The sequence below is a fragment of the Caretta caretta genome, chromosome 3, assembly GCF_965140235.1.
Source record: "Caretta caretta isolate rCarCar2 chromosome 3, rCarCar1.hap1, whole genome shotgun sequence".
Classification (NCBI taxonomy): domain Eukaryota; kingdom Metazoa; phylum Chordata; order Testudines; family Cheloniidae; genus Caretta; species Caretta caretta.
Genome location: NC_134208.1, coordinates 115,215,939 through 115,238,085, shown reverse-complemented (window position 1 = coordinate 115,238,085; position 22,147 = coordinate 115,215,939). Strand labels below are relative to the sequence as shown.

Below are 22,147 nucleotides of genomic sequence, written 5' to 3'. Positions count from 1 at the left end.
CAAATGTCTCTTGCGGACGATGAAGCTGATTACTTCTTGTCCTACCGTCAATGGATATGACGAATAACTGATTACTGTTCTTCTTCATAACAGCCCTGAACATATTTGAAAACCATCATCAGGTCTCCCAGAGTCTTCCTTTTTCAAGACTAAACATACCCAGTTTTTTTTACATTTTTCCACATAGGTCAAGTTTTTATCATTTTTATTATTCTCCTCTTGACTCTCTCCACATCTTTCTTACAATATGGCAGCCAGAACTGGATACAATACTCCAGCTGATGCCTCACGAGTGCCGAGTAGAGTGAGAAAATTACCTGTCTCACATTTGACACAATAAGACACCCCAGAATTATATTTTCATTTTTTGCAACTGCATCATATTGTTGACTCAGATTCAATTTGTGATCCACTATAACGCCTCCACATACTTTTCAGCATTATTACTGCCTAGTCAGTTATTCCTCATTTTCCGTTCAGTTTCAGTTATTCCTGTGCATTTGATTTTTCCTTTCTAAATGTAGTACTTTGCACTTGCCTTTATTGAATTTTATCTAGTTGATTTCATACTAGGTCTCCAATTTATCAAGGTCATTTTGAATTCCAATCCTGTCCTCCAAAGTGCTAACAACCTCCCGCTTTCTTTTCCCCACAGCTTGGTGCCATCCACAATTTGATAAGAACACTCTCCACCCCATTTCCCAAATCGTTAACGAATAAAACAGCACTGGACCCAGAACGGACCCATGCAGATACCCACCCTCCCAGTTCGACAGTGAACCACTGATATCTACTCTGAGTACAGTCTTTCAACCAGTTGTGCACACATTTTATAGTAATTTCATCTAGACTACATATCCCTTTCTTGTTTATTAGAATGTCATATGAGGCAGTGGCCAAAACCTTACTAAAATCAAGATATAGCACATCTACTTCTTCCCCCCATCCACTAGGCCAGCAACCTTGTCAAAGAATGAAATTAGGTTGGTTTAGCATGATTTACTCTTGACCAATCTATGTTGGTTATTATTTATCATCCTATTATCCTTTAGGCACTTACAAATTGATTGTTTAATAACTTATTCCAGTATCTTTCCAGGTATCAAAGTCAGGCTGCTTGGTCTGTAATTCCCTGGGTCCTCTTTGTAAAAAGATATGTATTATGTTTGCCATTCTCCAGTCCTCTGGGACTTCACCCATCCTCCATGACTTCTTGGATATAATTGCAAATGTTTCCAACATTGTTTCAGTTAGTTCCTTAAGTACCCCTGTATAAATTTTGTTAGGCCCCGTTGATTTGAATACATCTATCTAAATAGTCTAATATATTTAAATATGTTAAGCATCTGGCCACAAGTAGCTTTTTTCAGAGAAGACAGAAGAAAAACAGGCATTCAACACCTCAAACTTAAAGACAGGCTTGTGATTAAGTACTGTGCTGAAGTGAGGCCTTATTGACCGTTAATACTTACCTCTTTGCCATGTTATGGTAGATGGGTCAATATCAAGGCGTACAAATTTACTAATCTCATCTGCTGTTAAAGTGCCTGGATCTGTCTTGTTTATCCCCAACCTCTAGACAAAAATGAGAAGAAAAGCAATAAAGCAGACTTCCTGCTTAGAAAGCTATACAAACACATGTACCCACCCTGTTTCTTCCCCCCTCTTATATTTTTACAAACTTTTACATTTTTTTAAAAAGCAGCAGGCTGAAACACTTCAATAAATCACAACGCTCAGGCTCAAATGATAAATTATACAGAAAAGCTCCTATAACAATGGAGAAAAACGTGGAGAGGAAAAAGGAGAAATACTCAAAGGCAGTTACCCAAAAGGTCTCTATATAAACACACCACCACCCCTTTAAGATAAACCAAAGAGAAGAGGCAACAAAGGAGACCGTATGAAAAAGATAATTAACAAATAATTTATGCCTGATAACTCTTTGTCTTGCCAGAGGACACGTCCTTGCAAATATCCATGTGTGGCTTTACATGACTACTCTGTGCAGTGAGTAATAAACTTCTGTCTGCCTAATTGATGTGGTATTTCAACAGCTCCTACACAACATGAAAACCACCCCAAACCCTGTCATTTAGAAAGAGCAGCACAATATATTATTTGCTCCTAATTCAGCAATGTCAAACAAAATTTTAAAAATGAATCTGCACAGAGACGAACCAAGAGAAAATTGTACAATAAAATCCCAATTTTATACAAAATGAATGTGTCTCCCTGGCCCTAGAAAGCATTCTTCAGTAAATTACCAAGCACACTCAGTTTTTAATGTTAACATTTATAAATTTTAGATGTAATGTTTGTTTCAGTCACACAAATACACTCACATATTTGAATGTCAGTTTCACGAAACATTTAAAATTAACATGAAGTACTATACCAAACAAAAACACCTTTGCTCATATGTCCCCAGTTTTACCAGTCCCTATTTCATAAAGGTTGTGGATGTCCCTTTGAGACTGTTATTAAAAATAGAGCCCCACTGTATTTCTTTTTAAATAGCACTCTCTCCCAGCATTTGTGTAGCATTCTTCCAAACAGTAGGTATAGAACTATTGTGAAAAAGGGGGACTATTGTGAAAAAAGTGTTCACAAACATTTGAATAAAACCACAAATTTGTTCTGACGATATTCACCACTCCTTTATTCACTTTCTGCAAACATATTACCCAATAATATTTGCAGAGAGCAAAAGTGTCATGAATACTCACATGGATGTTTTTGCACTATCAGTAACTTATTCAAACCCTCTGCCTTCTTATAAAATCTTTGTTCATTGAATCAGGAAGCAGAAACACATATTTATATATTACTAAAGTGACCAAACACAAATACTGAATACTCAGATCAATACTGTTCAGCGGCATGCAGGAGGAACTGGAAGGGAGGGGGAGGAGTTAATCAGTGGGGCTGTAGGCAGGCAGGAAGCACTGGGGGAAGCTTGGCTGCCAGGGGTGTTAAGCACCTGCTATGTGATCATGTAGTTAAAGATTGTATCATAATGCATATGCAGAGGAGGGCCTAATAAAGGTTGCACAGGTACCCTCACTTCTGGCATTTCCTAACTTGTGAGTGCTTGACTTTGTGGCCTTGATAATATTCTTTTAACATAGTTTTTAGTAACTTTAAAAACAATTTACACCAAAATAATTGAGTTGCAATAGAGATTCTGCTGCACATATTCAGAAGCTTTTAAGTTAATAAGCTGAAATCATTTGCAGCTCTAGTAGAACAGAGAAACCCACCCCACACTGCAGAGCTATTTGATATTTCATGAATAACTGCAATGTCAGCACCTCTTTTTTTCTCCAGGCACCCTAATGTAAACGAAGACAAACCGAAAATATTCTCCACTAGAGTCTCTCAGACAAACTTCTGTGAGAGCCACTTTGCAACAGAGGTAAACAGACACCACACATATCCTGTTTTACTTTCAACAAGACAATTGAGTAGCACAAAAACTAAAAATACATAATTAAAAGAACCATTTTTAACAATGTGATATTAACCTAAAAAAAGTGTAACATGGCTCCATAAGCACTTTGCAAACATTCACTGCCACCCAGTAGCTGTCAAATACACTAGTTAGGACTATGAACTGCTTCCTCAAAAGACTAGAACAGTGATATGGAACTTTCGTGTGCCAAAGCTGGACACAGCAAAATAGCACATATCCTGGGTGTTTGTAGCCAAAATTTCCCCTCTTCCAACATTGGCAGATTGTGCTATAAGCCAGTTGTTTATCTGTCTACCAGTTGCCACCTCACACTGTGTATATAATAGACAGAGAAGCTCAGGGAACATTTAGGATGAAAGTTTATATGCAAACAAAATATGTGGAGAAATGCATTTTTATCACTCCATGCAGAGAAACGTGAGGACAGCCAGTAGTTCTCAACAAATCTCCAGTAACTTCCTCTTAAAAATGAGAAAATAAAATAAAAATGGAAAAATACTAGAGTAATTCAGCTTTCCCATTTAACTGTGCCGTAATGGAAAGTATCAAAAAAACTAATCTTGACATTTATTCACGGAAGAGTCAGTTTATAAAACATTATGGTCTCACTTTGTGGGAAGAGAGATACTAGTTTATAAAAAAATATTGGAACTAGACTCTGTAACTGCAAAACAGGAAGCTTCTAGAAAGCCTGCTAAATACTTAAGGAAAGCCAAATCCTTGAGGAAAGACTGTACCACATTAAGGCACTTTCAGCTACAAATCTCCTTGTAACTTGTTAAAAATAATTTTAAATAGCATATTTTATAAGATATATTATACTTGCGGGAAAAAAACAGGGAAAATACATTAGCAACTTACTTTTAAGCGGGCAAGCTGAATAGAAGAAAATTCTCTCACACTATTAACTACTGGAACCAGCCTATTATACAAAGCCTAAAAAAAACACACACACGAGAGAAAAATGTTACAACTAAAATAGACAAATACAATAAAGTCTAACTTGATTCAAATCATGTAGATTATAATCTCATAACATTTTTTGAAACAATGTAAACTGTTAGTGTATACTTACATTTAACCAATTAAAAAGAAATCCTGACTAGTGAGCAAATTTTCAAAAGAACTTAAGTGCCTAAGTTACATTTTCAAAGGTGATTTAGGTCCTTCAGCACCCAAGTCACATTAACTTTCAAAGAGACTTAGGTTCCTAAATGCCAGCATAACTTTTGGAAATGGAACTTAGGTGCTTTTGAAAATTTTAATCAAGGTCTGAAATAACCCATTTTGTAATCAGTATCTGTAAAGAGATTTAAGTGCACTTTTCTGGATTCAGAAGTCTGTCATGTCAACAAAGCAATAACTATCAGCATATTAAGGGGATAAGGCTGTGCTCCCCGGTTACAACAGAAGATCCACAAACGAAGAAGGCTCTCTTTCCCATAACATGGGTTTTCAGAGCAACAGGGTAACAATTAAGCTAAGTTCACAATAAGTTCAGTAGGGGCTAGAGAAAAGGTCTATGGTAGCTTATTTCCCAGTTAAAGCCCTCCAGTGCACACCTTAGGATCAACACCTAACAGTGTCATTTATCTACAATTTCTTGTCTCAAAAACATGATGGGGGGGGGTTCCAAAGAGAATTATAAAATGATATAATCAACAAAAAATATTTATGTAGATGTTTACAGGAAACTTCAAAAGAAAGCCACGGATGGAAATCGTACAGGTAAACCTCACCTTATCAGACTGAGTGCTTTCATGCAAGATCCTCGCATCAATAGCAGCAGCCAGCAAATTATTAGCAGCAGTAATAGCATGGATATCTCCAGTCAAATGAAGGTTGAACTACAGATTGAAGATGAATTACAAGAATTTATTTTACACACTTCACTAATTTAGTACAGATTAATGAAAACAATCACTGCTTGTTCCGTTTTGGGACTACACATCAGATCAGCCATTTAGCAGTGTTGCTAAAATATTATGATTAGACAGACTGAAAATGTAACAAGCCAAATGAATTTACTTGGTCTCAGCTCAGTGTTTGAGAGGCTACAGTCAACAAGACAAAAACAAAACACAGATATAATTTGCCTTCACCCAAATGACCCGAGAATGGAATCTAATGTGCTGACCACAACTCTGACACATGCACTTTTAAGTTCAAAGTCAAATGTAATGGAGTATCAAAACTTGGAATCAGATCATCATCAGCCTTTGACTAGCTGAAAATTTTAAAGTTTCATTTCCTTCCACACTTTGTTTCTCTCAAAATCATTGTTCACTCCAATTATATAGGAAAGTTGAAAGCATGTGGTGGAGGAAAGGGAAGGTATGCTGATTTTATTTATTTACCATGGAGAAAGAAAGATGTTCAAAGGAAATTATAAAAATTATGATTTACTGATATGAAATGAGCTAATGGAACATTTTCTTTGAATTGTCAGTCTTACACTTCAAAGATGTATCCAAAATCATAGAGTAAAATCTCTGGCGTTTTACAGAATGATTAAGTCATCACCCATCTTCACCCTAAAGGATTCAGAATTTTTAGTACAATGATGTGCTGTAAATATTTTAACAAGACGCTCCTATAAAACTGTTCTCTCTTAATTAATGATAAACTCACATAAAAGGGGTTGCACACATTCAGTAAGAATGGAAGTGACCAAAGAATCTGTTTCACTGCTTTTGTCATTTGAACAATACCTTGTTCATAACAATGAACAAGGAAGATGGAAAAATACTTGGTGAACAAGTGCACTTGTTGGATAAAAGGGAGAGAGATGGACTTTGCTGGAAACATAAATTTAATATTTATATTAAAGTAGTGCCCAGAGGTCCCAATCAGAAACTGGCGTGTGTACTGTGCTTGATGCGGTACAAACCCATATAAAGACAGATCTTTAGTGCAGAGACCTTAACAGTTTAATAGTGACATGGGATGGGTAGCAATAGAGGGACATGTGTATGTATGAGACGATCCTCATCCACCCCCTCAATCTAGCCACTCTGCTTATAAAACATTTATATTTTGCTCCTTAAAAAATACACTAAGTGTATTAATAATACACCACACTGCCCAAGGTGCATTATTTGAGGAAGAGTAAATACCTTAGTGAGACTGGTTGTATCTTCCCCTGTGAAAATATTTTGAAAGTACTCCACACATGGAGCAATCTGGTCTATTTAAAAGGCTAGCATATGTTCTTCAGAAGTATTTGAGGCCCAGGGATAAAGTCATCTTTGGCAAAGATTAATTTGCAGTTGCTAGCTAGATGAACTCAACCAGAGGCAGAAAAAAAAAATCCTTTCATTTTGTGAGGGGGACACTTTAATATGAGACACTCATGCACGATTATTTTGGTATCAAATTAATTTCCCTTTTATTTTCCTGATGTTCATCAAAAGCTCCTAACTTTTGGGATGTTTTCTCAAAACAGTTACAGTAAGGTATCATTAGAGAGTGGCCATCCTAGTTGAACATAATGTAATTTGGCTACCGTTAGTGGAAGGACTTTTGCTCCAAATAAATAAGAAATCTGAATTTAAAATTAAATCATTTCTTGAAACTACTGTGCCTCTCTGTTCCTGCCCTCATCCGCAGAAAAGAAATAGATATTCACACCTTTTGTAACAGAGATATATAGACAAGAAACACTTAGCAACAGCAGGCCAGATACGATTGTTTCTCCTTGTACCTTATTCACAGCTAGCAGACTTTCTTCAGTACACCGGAAATCGGGTAGTGTTTGAATAATAGCTGGGACTTCATGCAACATGCTTTAACACCCACAGTCTATTGGCATTTTTTCTAGGCTTCATATTTATTGTTCATGTAATTCAGAGTTTATTTTTGACTGGGTCTATAACCACAGCTCTAGAATTGAAGCAGCTGCCAATTGTTACAATTGGAAAATTCTATTCACTCCCTAGTAGAAGACCATGAAAGCCAGCCTTCTCCATAACAGTGATGGAGAGCCTGAACTCTCAGTGATTGGACGAGGAAGGCAATCCCTCTATCCCACTTTACCCTCTGACATGAACATATGCTTTAAGTGCTTTTCTGGATCATGTCCATAGTTGGCTGCCTGCACACATGCCTTACCCTGAGAGCACAGGGGAGCAGCTGGTAATGGTCTTTTTTCCATCTTTTGTCTTACCTCTTCCATTGGAATGACTTGAGCATATCCACCTCCAGCAGCCCCACCTGAGCAATTAAGCACATGGTCATGTCAGATTCATACCAATTCCGAAATAACCCTTAAACACACAAAAAATAAAGTACACAGCTTTGATATTTAAATATAATCAATATTTTAATTTCTATTACAGAAATCACTCAACCACTGGAACAAAAAAAGTGTATTAATAATAAAAGCCATCAGCAGTTAGACAGTGATCTCAGTGATGAATGCTACCTACCTTGTAAAGCAAAATCTGGCAATGAATTTGGGTACGTTTAAGATTCTCCCTCAAGGTTAATTAATTTAATTACTAAACCTGAAGACGACACAGGATGCACCAAAGAAGGAATTAAATCCTGACCTTGAATGCCTATTTTCATCACTTTACTTGACGAACATCTCAGACTACCATCTACGTTTTGCAGCATTGTTGCACTTGTTTACACAGTAATTTAAACAAACTTAGAGCCCTATAAGTTAGAGATGGTAAAAACTCATTAGAACATTCAATCCATCTCCTTGCTAGTTCAATATTGTCTCCTGCATTATGTTTTCTAGCGTTTTGTATGTATCGCTTCTTCCCATTCAAGGCTCTTACAAGAGGCCTGCAAGTATCAGTCATGCTTGTCAGGAAAACCGACACCTTCCAGCCAAACTACACTTCAATAAAACAACTAAGAAGTTGAAAACAAACAAACTAAACCCAAATGCAGTATTTCCTTCTGATATGAAAACGGAAGTAAGTTTTGCAAACACTAAGTACCTTTAACTCCAAAAGTAGGTCCCTGGGAAGGTTGTCTCAGACATGCAAAGGAATTCACATTAAGATGTGCAGTTAGAGCTTGAACAAGACCAATCGTGACAGTGCTTTTCCCCTCTCCAAGAGGTGTAGGTGTTATCCTAACAAAACAAAGAGAAAAGATTTATCAGGATCTCTACTGATAACTGAAACAAGGATATCAAAACTTATGTCTTTTTATTTGAAGTAAGAGTATTTGTACAATGACTTTCAACAAGATTGCATTATTGCCACAATACCTGTTATCCCTAGCTAAAGTTGGAATGGTGACTTACATGTGTCGTCCATGTGAGTTATTTACTAGGACAGCAGAAAAATAGGGTATTTTGGCAGAAGTTCTGAAGACTATTGAATTTTCTATACATTTCATTTAGACACAAAAGTCTCAGTCGCATGAACAAGTCACGCATCAAACAACTGAGCATGCAATTGAACCTATTGTGTTGTAAATCATGGAATTTTTTAATTTCCTATTGCTCAATGCATAAATAAAATACTATTTAATTTTTCATTAAAACAGCACAGATTTTGTTTGAAAGTCTTTACTTGTTCTTTAACTTCCATGTCCTCTCTCAGCAACAATGTAAGACAGGAAGAATTATTTAAAACAACAACAAAAAACTGGAACCAACTATAGTCACTATGTTCAGTTAAACATGATGATGTTCTCTCACAGTTTTGCAGATTTAGAGCCCAGAAGGGACCATTATGATCATGTAGTCTGACCTCCTACATAACATAGGTCAAAGATTTCATGCTTAGATTCTTGCATCTAGCCCAAAAACTTGTCTGTGCACTACTACAGCATTTATATTTTAGAAAGAAAAGGAGGACTTGTGGCACCTTAGACACGAACAAATTTATCTGAGCATAAGCTTTTGTGAGCTACAGCTCACTTCATCGGATGCATTCAGTGGAAAATACAGTGGAAAATTATATACACAGAGAACATGAAACAAATGGGTGTTATCATATACACTGTAACGAAAGCGATCAGGTAAGGTGAGCTATTACCAGCAGGAGAGCAAGGTGGAGGGGGAGGGAATAAACATCGGGAAATAGTTTTACTTTGTGTAATGACCCATCCACTCCCAGTCTTTATTCAAGCCTAAGTTAATTGTATCCAGTTTGCAAATTAATTCCAGTTCAGCAGTCTCTCGTTGGAGTCTGTTTTTGAAGTTTTTTTGTTGAAGAATTGCCCCTTTTAGGTCTGTAATCGAGTGACCAAAGAGATTGAAGTGTTCTCCAACTGGTTTTTGAATGTTCTAATTCTTGACATCTGATTTGTGTCCATGTATTCTTTTACATAGAGACTTTACAAAAACTAGACAAGCCATTTACAACACACACTTTGCTTCTCTACAAAAGAAAAAGGACACTAAACTATCTAAACTACTACATGCCACAAGGGGCCACAACAGTGGTTCCCTTAACCCACCCAGCAATATTGTTAATCTACCCAACTATACTCTTAGCTCAGCAGAAGAATCTGTCCTATCTCGGGGCCTCTCCTTCTGCCCCTCCACCCCCACGAACACACCTCTAAACAACATACTAACCCACAGAGACCTTCCTACCAAGACTACAAAAAGAAGGATTCTGGGTGGACTCCTCCTGAAGGTCGAAACAACAGACTGGACTTCTACATAGAGTGCTTCCGCCGACGTGCACAGGCTGAAATTGTGGAAAAGCAGCATCACTTGCCCCATAACCTCAGCCATGCAGAACACAATGCCATCCACAGCCTCAGAAACAACTCTGACATCATAATCAAAAAGGCTGACAAAGGAGGTGCTGTCATCATCATGAATAGGTCATCATGAACAACAGGCTGCTAGGCAGCTCTCCAACACCATTTTCTACAAGCCATTACCCTCTGATCCCACTGAGGGTTACCAAAAGAAACACCATTTGCTCAAGAAACTCTCTGAAAAAGCACAAGAACAAATCCGCACAGACACACCCCTGGAACCCTGACCAGGGGTATTTTATCTTCTACCCAAGATCCATAAACCTGGAAATCCTGGATGCCCCATCATCTCAGGCATTGGCACCCTGACAGCAGGATTGTCTGGCTATGTAGACTCCCTCCTCAGGCCCTATGCTACCAGCACTCCTAGCTATCTTCGGGACACCACTGACTTCCTGAGGAAACTACAATCCATCGGTGATCTTCCTGAAAGCACCATCCTGGCCACTATAGATGTAGAAGCCCTCTACACCAACCTTCCACACAAAGATGGACTACAAGCCGTCAGGAACACTAACCCCAATAATGTCATAGCAAACCCGGTGGCTGAACTTTGTGACTTTGTCCTCACCCATAACTATTTCACATTTGGGGACAATGTATACCTTCAAATCAGCAGCACTGCCATGGGTGCCCTCATGGACCCAAGGTATGCCAACATTTTTATGGCTGAATTAGAACAATGCTTCCTCAGCTCTCGTCCCCTAATGCCCCTACTCTACTTGCGCTACATTGATGACATCATCATCTGGACCCATGGATCTATCTGGCTTTAAGATTAAACTCGATAAGTTTATGGAGGAGATGGTATGATGGGATAATATGGTTTTGGTAATTAAATATTCATGGTAAATAGGCCAAATGGCCTGTGATGGGATGTTAGATGGGGTGGGATCTGAGTAACCCAGGAAAGAATTTTCTGTAGTATCTGGCTGGTGAATCTTGCTCATATGCTCAGGGTTTAGCTGATCACCATATTTGGGGTCAGGAAGGAATTTTCCTCCAGTGCAGATTGGAAGAGGCCCTGGAGGTTTTTCGCCTTCCTCTGTAGCAGGGGGCACAGGTCACTTGCTGGAGGATTCTCTGCTCCTTGAAGTCTTTAAACCACGATTTGAGGACTTCAATAGCTCAGACATAGGTGAGAGGTTTTTCGCAGGAGTGGGTGGGTGAAATTCTGTGGCCTGCGTTGTGCAGGAGGTCGGACTAGATGATGATAATGGTCCCTTCTGACCTTAGTATCTATGAATCTATGGAAAAGAAGCCCTTGAGGAATTCCACCATGATTTCAACAATTTCCATCCCACCATCAACCTCAGCCAGTCCACACAAGAGATCCACTTCCTGGACACTATGGTGCTAATAAGCGATGGTCATATAAACACCACCCTATAACGGAAACTTACTGACTGCTATGCCTACCTACATCCCTCCAGCTTTCATCCAGATCACATGATCCATTGTCTACAGCCAAGCTCTACGATACAACGGTATTTGCTCCAACCCCTCAGACAGAGACAAACACCTACAAGATCTCTATCAAGCGTTCTTACAACTACAGTACCCACCTGCTGAAGTGAAGAAACAGATGGACAGAGCCAGAAGAGTACCCAGAAGTTACCTACTACAGGACAGGCCCAACAAAGAAAACAGCAGAACGCCACTAGCCATCACTTTCAGCCCCCAACTAAAACTTCTCCAACTCATCATCAAGGATCTACAACCTATCTTGAAGGACAACCCATCAGTCTCACAGATCTTGGGAGACAGGCCAGTCCTTGTTTACAGACAGCCCCCCAACCTGAAGCAAAGACTCATCAGCAACCACACACCACACAACAGAACCACTAACCCAGGAACCTATCCTTGCAACAAAGCCTGTTGCCAACTGTGTCCACATATCTATTCAGGGGACACCATCATAGGGCCTAATCACATCAGCCACACTATCAGAGGCTCGTTCACCTGCACATCTACCAACGTGATATATGCCATCATGTGCCAGCAATGCCCCTCTGCCATGTACATTGGCCAAACTGGACAGTCTCTACGTAAAAGAATAAATGGACACAAATCAGATGTCAAGAATTACAACATTCAAAAACTAGTTGGAGAACACTTCAATCTCTTTGGTCACTCAATTACAGACCTAAAAGTGGCAATTCTTCAACAAAAAAAACTTCAAAATCAAACTCCAATGAGAGACTGCTGAATTGGAATTAATTTGCAAACTGGATACCGTTAACTTAGGCTTGAATAAAGACTGGGAGTGGATGGGTCATTACACAAAGTAAAACTATTTCCCCATGTTTATTTCCCCCTCTTCCCGCTCCCCCCCCCCCCCCACTGTTCCTCAGATGTTCTTGTCAACTACTGGAAACGGCCCACCTTGATTATCACTACAAAAAGTTTCCCCTTCCCCCCGCTCTCCTGCTGGTAATAGCTCACCTCACCTGATCACTCTCATTACAAAAGGAAGGGATCAAAAGGAATACTACAACACTGTGCCTCGCATAGTGAAAATCTTTCTTAACCAATCCCTATAGTGTTGTCCCTAAATTTCTGCACAAATCCAAAGACACTCAAAGCTAACTGAAAAGGAGTACTTGTGGCACCTTAGAGACTAACCAATTTATTTGAGCATAAGCAAGTGAGCTGTAGCTCATGAAAGCTTATGCTCAAATAAATTGGTTAGTCTCTAAGGTGCCACAAGTACTCCTTTTCTTTTTGCGAATACAGACTAACATGGCTGTTACTCTGAAACCTGTCAAAGCTAATTGTTTCAGATAAATGTGGCTTTGGGGTGTACTCTTCTCTTGATGCAAGCAGATGGCTTCCATTAGCAACAGTGGAAGTTCTGTGAACATTTTCTGAGAATACTACACTTTTTAGCGATAAAAGATTAAGTGAAATGAAAGATGCCCAGTTTATAGATGTCCCTCCTACCGTCAGTTCAAAACCTTTGGCTATTTCCATCTTACTTGAAAAAAGAAAAGAAAAGGTTACTCACCTTGTGCGGTAACTGTGGTTCTTTGAGATGTCCCCCACTATGGGTCCTCCACTTCAGGTGTGCATGCGCCTTTCGAGTCCTTGACTGGAGATTTTCCACAAGCAGTGCCTGTTCAGGCTGCGCATGTCCTCTATATAACCTCATGCCATGCCCTGAGGGTATTTAGGGGTGCTCTGATGAATCACCCCTCTCAGTTCCTTCTCTATCTGAACGTCCATCAAGATCAGTCTGAAGCAGAAGGGAAGGAGGCTGGGTAGTGGAGTACCCTTTAGGACACCTCTCAAAGAACCCCAGTTACTGCACAGGATGAATAACCTTTTCTTCGAGTAATGTCCCTATGGGTGCTCCACTTCAGGAGACTCCCCAGCATCCTCCTCACAGGGTGGGGGAGCTTTGGAATCAATTCCAAGACTGAAGATAGTACAACAAGTGCTGCATCAGATCTGACGGTATGGAGCAAGGCATAGTGTTTAGAAGTGATATGCACTGAATGGCCACGTAGCAGCTCTGCATACCTCAAAAAACAGAACATTTTTGAGCAATGCTGTAGAAGTTGCTTGTGATCTGGTAGAGTGTGCTACAATGCTTTGGAGCAAAGCACCAGCTGCATTATAGCAAACAGTAATACACCCAGGGATCCATCTTGACAGACTCTGTGAAGAGATCTGTGGACCCCTTTGATTTTTCTGCGATGGAGACAAAGAGTCTAGGTGACTTCTGAAATTGCTCGGTCCTATCCAGATAAAAGGCTAATGCTCGTCCTGCATCTAATGTATCAAGGGAAGTCTCCCACTGAGATGTATGTGGTTCAGGACTGGTAAAGGAACAGACTGGTTAAATTGGAAAACTGACTGTACCTTAGATAAGAACTTGAGGTGTGGTTGTAGCAAGACCTTGCCCTGGAAAAATACTGTAAATAGTGGGTCTGCAGTCTGACATGATAGCTACCAGAAAGCTCGTCTACATAAATAAGTGAAGCAGCAAGCCGATTGCCATAGGTTCAAAAGGAAGTCCCATAAGGTATCTAAGTACCAGGATTAGATCCCAAGTGGGATTAGCATTCTTAACCTGGGGGATAAAATTCCCCAGGTCCTTAATAAAACTTCAAGATATAGGGTGCTCAAAAATTAGAAAAAGCTGATATCGTGGCAAGATGAAAAACTTAACAGAGCTAATTGATGAACCCCATTTTTTAAAGTCTAATAGATAATGCAAGATGGCTGAGAATGGAGAAGATTCAGAAACAAGGTGATGATAGTGGCACCAGTGGTGGAACCTCTTCCATTTCTGAAGGTAAGTAATTTGAGTTGACTCCCTCCTACTGTTTAGTAAAACTTGTACTCCTGTCGAGCAGATGGATTCTTATCCTGCGAATCATCCGAGAGCAATGCTTGGAGATGGAGGACCCCCTATCTTGGAGTAATGCACAGGACCCGCATCTTGGGAGTGGAGATGGAAAATGGTAGGAAGCTTGAGCATCGGGTGGAAAAAGGTGAAGCAGGTAAGGATACCAAGTTTGCCATGGCCAAGTCGGTACTACAAGGATAATCCTGGCCTCATCCTGCCCTATCTTGTTCATCATTCTCAGAATTAGTGGTGGTGAAGGGACTGTATAGAACAGACCCTTTGTTCAAGGAAGGAGAGAGGAGTCTGTGAAGGAGAGATAACCTAGGCCTCCTCTTGAGCAGAAGTAGTAGTATTTCCTGTTACTGGATGTTGCAAATAGGTTCACCTGTGGAAGTCCCACCTCTGTAATATACCATGAAGGATTTGCGAGTCCAACTCCCATTCATAGTCCCGGGAGAAGCAACTGCTGAGCATATCAGCTGTGATGTTCTAGACTCCAGGAAGGTAAAAGGCTGAGATCTCAATCTGATGGGCTATATAACAGTTCCATAACTTTATAGCTTCGGTGCACAGAGAAGGGAGATCGTGTTCCTCCCTGTTTGTTGACATAGATCACGTGAGCTACTTTATATATCATGATTCTGATTGAGTTGCACATAATGAGGGTTTGGAGCTGAAGGCAGGCATTCCTGACTGCCTTGAGTTCCAACAAGTTGATGTGGAGACCTGTTTCCTGAGGAGACCATCTGCCCTGAGCTGTGTGTGCATTGAGGCATGCTCCCCACCCTAACAGTGATGCGTCTATTGTCACAGTTATTGTTGGAGTTGGGCAGATGAAAGGGAAGCCCATCCAGACATTCCACTGATCTTTCCACCAATCCAGGGACATCTTTACAGGAGAGGAACCATAACCTGTTGTCCATACTGTCTCTGGTTGATGAAGAGGTCATCCTGAACCAGACCTGAAAGCAGCGGAGGCATAATCTTGCATGCTCAGTCATGAAGGTCACATTACCCTATGACCCAGAAGATGCAAACAGTTTCTTACTGTAGTACGGGGGCTTCTGTGAATTGTCCCAACCAGACTAGATAAAGTTATGAGTCTGTCTGTGTGAAGAAAGGAGCTGGCTGCTAGCAAATCCAAATATGCCCCTATGAACTGTATTCTCTGTACAGGGGGCTAATTTGGACTTTATGCTTAGCTGGAGACCCAACTCCTGGAAAACTAAGAGTGCTGTCTGATTAGTACTGCTTCATAAGATCGGCCCTTCAATAGTCAGTCATCAATATACTGGAAGACTAAAATTGCTTCTTGCCAAAGGTAAACACCTGCTACCACTAAAACCTTCCAGAACACCCCTGGGGCCACTGAAAATGATCCTGACCCATGGTGAAGTGCAGGTATCTCCTGAGTGTGGGATGTATTGCTATATGATGTCCTGTAGGTTGAAGACAGAAAGCCAGTCTTCTGTCTCCAAAGAAGGGGTTTATGGCCACCACAGTCACCATACAAAACTTTTTAGACTTTATTCAATCATCTTAGATCTTTTTGGCAAGAGAAAATACTTTGAGTAAAACCCTTTCCCCCTGTCAGGGGATGGGACAGGTTCTAGTGCTCTTAAACAAAGGAAGGAGTGTAGTTCTTGATTCTATATAGTCTCATGAGATGGATCCCTGAAGAGGGAAGGAATGGGGAGGTTGGGAGAGACAGGAAGTGGATGGTGTAGCCCAATGTTATAACCTCCATGACCCACTTGTTGTAATACGCTGCCGGGCCTATTGGAAATGGGAAAGACGGTCTCCTCAAGTGGGGTGGTAGGCAAAGGTTTGTAGCTCACAAGAGGTGGGAGAGGAGTTGAGCCCTACACCTATCTGTCAAAATTGCTGTTTTGATTATGACTGAGCACTAGCTGAAGGAGGGTGGGAAGCTCTTTTCCTCTGGAATCTCTGTCTTTTTCTAGTGGGTTCAGTGGTTCTGTGAAAACCAAAGAACTGAGCCAGGTACAATCTCTGTGCAGTTTGAGACCTGCTAAATCTTCTCGTTTGTAGGGAGACAAAAATTCTGAGTCCCTGGGGGTAATGTAATATTTCTTATCTGCCCATTTACAAATTGGTGGTATGGTGGCAGGAGTTTGCCACAGTATTTGCTGGATCCAAGAGTACATCATTAATGGGTAGCAGAACCTAGACAGGTATTGCCAAGTGCAAAATATCCTGGAGCTTGTGATGCGAATCTCCTCCTCAAGAGGTATATCCACCACCTTCTTTGCAAGGTCCTGGAATTGACAAAAACTATCAGCCATTGATGGTGGTGGACGCATGACTACCTCATTCAGAGATAAAGACAAAAAACAGAGGTGAGGGCAGTTGCCCCATTGTCTGTCCTAGTCTCCTATTCCTCAAAGGTCTCCTCATGTTGGGGGTTTGGTGGAGGAGATGGTGAGATCCTAGTTTCCTGGTGCAGTGGAGCAGGAAGTCTAGCAATTTGCTGCCGAGACACCACCCAAGGACCCAGTGTGGCCATTGGGGAGGCTCACATGGGAGTGGGAGTGGTACCCAGGACTGATCTTCCCAGCATCCCCGACATGGACGAGGGTCTTTATCAACATAAGGGTTCCCATAATGTTGTGGAGGGGTACCCTGCACTGATGAGGAGGAAACAACGTTGCCTTCATTCTCCTCAATATCTTCCAATGGGAGGGTGGGGGGAGAGAAGAAATGGATGGAGAATCCTGTGGTGCCTGGAAGCACTGGTAAGCTGGAGACTGGGGTCTTGGTAGCGAGACTCACTCAGGTCACAAGCAGAGGGGACTCCAGCTTGTCTGACACTGACAAGTCCCTGAAGTAACTGAATTCTTGCAGTTCCGAGTGGGTCACTATCAACGCAGGAGTTGACTTAGGCAGTACCGTTGGTTTGGAGCACGCAGGTACTGGGCCCAAAGGGGTGAGCTTTTGTCGGTACAGACAGAGCCAAGAGGGAGGATGCCACAGGTAAATCTGAAATAGACGTTGCCAATCTGGAGGTGGATGGTACCAGGGCCCTGCTGGTGCCATATTTCTCTGAAGTGCTCTGGGATCTCCTTTCTCCACCAATACAGTCTTTCATCGGCATGATACTGAGTTGAGAGGTCAAGGCCTCCAACACCATAGACCTAGCAGGAGATCGGGATTTCTTGGGAGCTGGTTCCTTGTGATGGGAGACCAAGCTCCTCCTCCTCTTCTTCAGAGCCTTTCCTGAGTCCTCCAAGATCTTCCCCTTCTTCTGTGAGACCTTAGCTGAAGTTGAAGGCGCACTGGACCTGTCCAGACACAGATGTACAGGTATGGGAGGTCTGGTCTGATTCGGCAGGGAGCATCTCAGCAGCAGCTTTAGTTTGGTCTCCCGATTCTTCCAAGCTCTAGATTTCAGAACCAGGCAAAAGTTACACTTTGGGGACACATAGGACTCTCCCAAGCAACAGGTACATTTAAAATGGCTGTCGCTGATTGGTATAATCTCCTGACAAAAGACTGGCGGCATTTGAAACTTGACGAGTCAGGCATGCCAAACCAGGCCAAATAAGCTCTCCAGAAAAAAATGGGGGAGGAAAAACAGGGAGAGGAAAAACTGAAACCTCTCACAGCACTAACTAGAACACTGAACTCACTAAACGACTACAAAATAGGCAGATACACTAGAGCTCTATCTTAGGCCCAGGCAGGAGAGAAGGAACTGAGGGTGGTTTGTCTGAGCAGCCCTATGTACCCTTGGAGCATGGCATGAGGTTGTACAGAATGCATGTGCAAGCCAAATGGACACTGCTAATGGAAAAATCTCCAATCAAGGGCTCAAGAGGCATATGCACACCTGAAATGGAACACTCACAAGGACACGACTGGAAGAAGAATACTCCCTTATCTAAAATTTAGTATGAACAACATATGGCTCAGAAAATTTTCAGACACACTCAAAATGATTCACTTGAGGTGTTTCTTTCTTTCAGCTGCAAGAGAAAAACGAATAAAAACCAAGGGTCCATTTTTGTTCCTGCTGAACTCTCAAGGAAAAGCTTTGCAAAAAAAGTAACACTTCACTGTTTAAATTTGTGGTATCTTTACTGCTTGCAGTGAAACGAATAGTTTATTTAACGTATGTGACATTAAGGATTTCATTTTCATTCCCACAGAAATACAAGCATTCATGCATATGCTAGCCAAAAGGGGCAACCTCCTATATTATGACCTCTTCAAGATTCAAGCTAAATATACAATTCTAATTAGAAACATCCCATTTTCCTCCTCTAGAAACTTTGCAAGGTATTGTTGTCCGGTATAAGCTCAATTCATAACCATGAGGCACAAAACAAACTGAAATCCTCTTTTTGCAGACAGTTATGAAATTGTCTGGCTTAGAGAGAAATTCTTAAGCTATTTCTTGACCATAATAAAGATGATGACTCTTAACCCAATAGTTTATAGCTTAATAAAGAAACATAAAACCCACTCAGTTTGTCACATATTTACTTTTTAATCTCTAAATGGAAATAAAAATATCAGGATAATGTGGATTTACATCTCATGACGTATGCAAGGTAAATCAATAGGAACATCTCTTTGGCCCCAATTCAGAAAAACATTTAAAACACATGCAATTCTCCTGTTCAGAGAAATTTAACTTTAAACTTTATTGACTTCATTGGGGCTTAAGGATTTAATAAAGTGCTCCCCTGAATTGAAGCTCAAAAGAAGAACTATCCCATCTATTATTAGTTAACCCTTTGAACTCAGAAGTGACCACTTAAAACTTTTATGATTTAATTTAGGTAGAGATGGTAGACTCATTTTTAGACCTTTATATATCCCCCCTATAAAAGTCTCATGTTTTCCAAGACTGAAAATTCTGAATGACAGACAAGAACTTTCTCCTCCAGACCACAGGATATGACAATTTCTGAAGTAAATGTTCTCTCCTCACTCCACTCCTTATCTCCTAGGGTTCTACTTCCCTGTCTTAAAAATGTAATTTCTTTCTAACTTATCATAAAAAATCCATCCTGTCACATACCAATAGCAAAATACTCAGGTTATAACTCCAGCAAGAACTTCATGTATGCCCACAGGGAGTTCTGCAAAAGTAAAGATTGCAGGTTCAGGCCCTGGGTATGTAAATATTAACAGAAACACACATCCAAAGACAGAAACAATATTTATTTTTGAGAAAAGTAGAAAAATCAATTTATCTGCTGCTTTTTAGACTGTTACTTTAAAAAACACTATCTTATTCTATTTTACTATGACATGCACCAGCCCTTTTCAAGGATGAAATCCTGTGTCACTGAAACCAAAGGGAGTTTTGCCATTGATTTCAGTGGGGCCAAGATATCAGCCCACATCTTTAAATTTACTTGAGTTTAAATATTTTCTTGGGGTGTATGAACATGACCCTAAAATCAGTTCAGGATATACTAAAATGATATCATAATTGTGATTGATAAGAAATTGATAGTTTAAGAAAAATTCCTAGAATTCTTACAAAAAAAAAGGGTAAAGACAAAATATCCTATAGGTGTCATGTATTTAACTCGGGTTACTGAACATCTTTGATAGGAAAACAAAATTTCAAGTCTGTTTTAAACTCATCCTAAAAGGGAAGATAAAGTGTAGAACTATATGAATATCCAGCCAAATGCAAATTGCTGAATTTAAAAATGTTGTGCAAGTGGGAGTGACAGAAAGTTTCATTAATTTAGACAGTACGCATCTCCAATTTCATTATCTCCACGTTTCTACTGCAAGTGCTGACACTGCATACATTAAAGATCCCTGCAAGATGTGAATGGCTTTTGGTGTTTAATAAGGATTACACACTTCTGCAAAGATTTAACAAGATGACAACATCAAACTGTTTGTTATAAAAACTAAGAAAACTACTTTCTAACTGTTCAATGAGGATTATAGTAAAGAATCTTCAACAAAAGCATCTCAGCTGTACAAACAACAAGATATGGATGTAAATGTATGCATCTAGGAACAAAGAATGTTAGGCAGCTGTCAGGGGCTGCCCATGAAGAACACAGAGGCAGGCCCAGTGGAGGGGTCTGAAGCAGTTGGGTCTTCCAAAGACACCAGGAGATGGTAAATCTTAGGGAGACAGACATGCATATAGACTGTTCTATTGCTTTCAAGTCCTTTTCTTGTATGCTTTCTGGTCACTGTATTAACCACTCGTCACCAGGTCTGAAATGGAAGATTTATAGGTGTCGTGCCCATCTGTCTTGCAGAGAAGTCTCAGTTGACACTGAGGGTACTGTAATCCAGGACCGACCCTAAGTGTGGGAGAACTGCACGGTTACACCCCAGCACAGATGAAGGCAAGAGGCCTAACTCTTGAGGGGTGCACTCAGAGAGGAGAGGGGAGTCAATGGTGTAGCTAGCCCTGTTTCCATAACACCTCCGCATTATGCACCTAGATTATTTGGTTAGTTTTATGTTTAAAATAATCTAAATTGGCTGCCAATGACTAGCTATAGCTCTGTTGCACATTTTTAGAAAGGTCATATTTGGAATATAAGCCTGTGCTTTGATCTTAAGCAATACTGGAAGGAATTAATTTTAACCACTCTCATTTTTACTCAGATAGAGCCGACTCATGCTCATGTTTACATTCTTCTTTGAATTTTCCTTTAATAGATTTTGAATGAAAACATAAAAAGCCCATAATCATTATTCTCCTTATAATACTCATTTCCCCTTGTGCCATCGGGTCACCAATTTCCTGGCAAGATATGAAATTTTCCATAACTTTGGAAAGTTTGTTTTTTCAAAATATGATCATAAAGAAGTAGTTTGCACGTATTTATCTTTTGTCTTTATGCACTACATTCAACTTATAGTGGAAATATTTCTGTGGGAAAGCCACATGAGGTCTGACTGAAAAAAAAAAAAAAAAACATACAAACAGTGAGATGATATGCTGCACCAGCAGTAACCTCCATATAGTTAAGGGTATTGTTAAGAACCCAGCAAGAAACACACTACACACATTTTAAGATGATACTACAATGCATACTTTTCGCTTAGCTTTCTTGGTATTAACTCCTCAGTACTGGTGGTTCTGGTGATACGGATGTACAGTTGCTGCTGTTCTACAGTGCTCTTGTTCACACAACCCTGAGCTACATGGTCTTGCACTGTTTCCATTCTGAATGGATGGGATGTGGGACTCTCTTAAATGAATGACTTAGCCTCACTTAAATGGTTACAGTGATACTTCTGGCCACCCTTTTAATGTCACTTCAACAGCTGTAGGAGACTTCTTTTTAAGCCCAAACATTGGTTTTATTGCATTACTGGTTTTATAAAATGGCATCACCCTGTCACAATGTCCTGCAGGGGTCATCAGCAAGGACTGAACCGGATGCCAACAGATCTAATAGCATGAGCCTCTACTGCTTGAGCTTAGAGGACTGTCCACACTATAGAGATTATATCAGCATACCTATGGCTACACAGCTATGCTGGCATAACCTCATAGTGTAGCCTACATTGACAGAAGGGATTTTTCCATCAGTGTAAGAACACCACCTTCCTGAGTGACAGTA

The 22,147-nt window shown here is 40.3% G+C and overlaps 1 protein-coding gene across 2 annotated transcripts in view; it reads right to left on the bottom strand.

Moving 5' to 3' along the window:
- The window catches only part of MTHFD1L (methylenetetrahydrofolate dehydrogenase (NADP+ dependent) 1 like), a 255,883-nt gene that overhangs the window by 177,487 nt on the left and 56,249 nt on the right, over positions 1-22,147 (bottom strand). For both annotated transcript variants that reach the window (XM_048844238.2, XM_048844239.2), the window contains exons 12-16: positions 8,428-8,564; positions 7,641-7,687; positions 5,215-5,322; positions 4,337-4,411; positions 1,473-1,575 (exon numbers count right to left, since the gene is read on the bottom strand). In XM_048844238.2, coding sequence (XP_048700195.1) covers positions 1,473-1,575; positions 4,337-4,411; positions 5,215-5,322; positions 7,641-7,687; positions 8,428-8,564 — 470 coding nt within the window. The remainder of the gene's footprint in view (positions 1-1,472; positions 1,576-4,336; positions 4,412-5,214; positions 5,323-7,640; positions 7,688-8,427; positions 8,565-22,147) is intronic.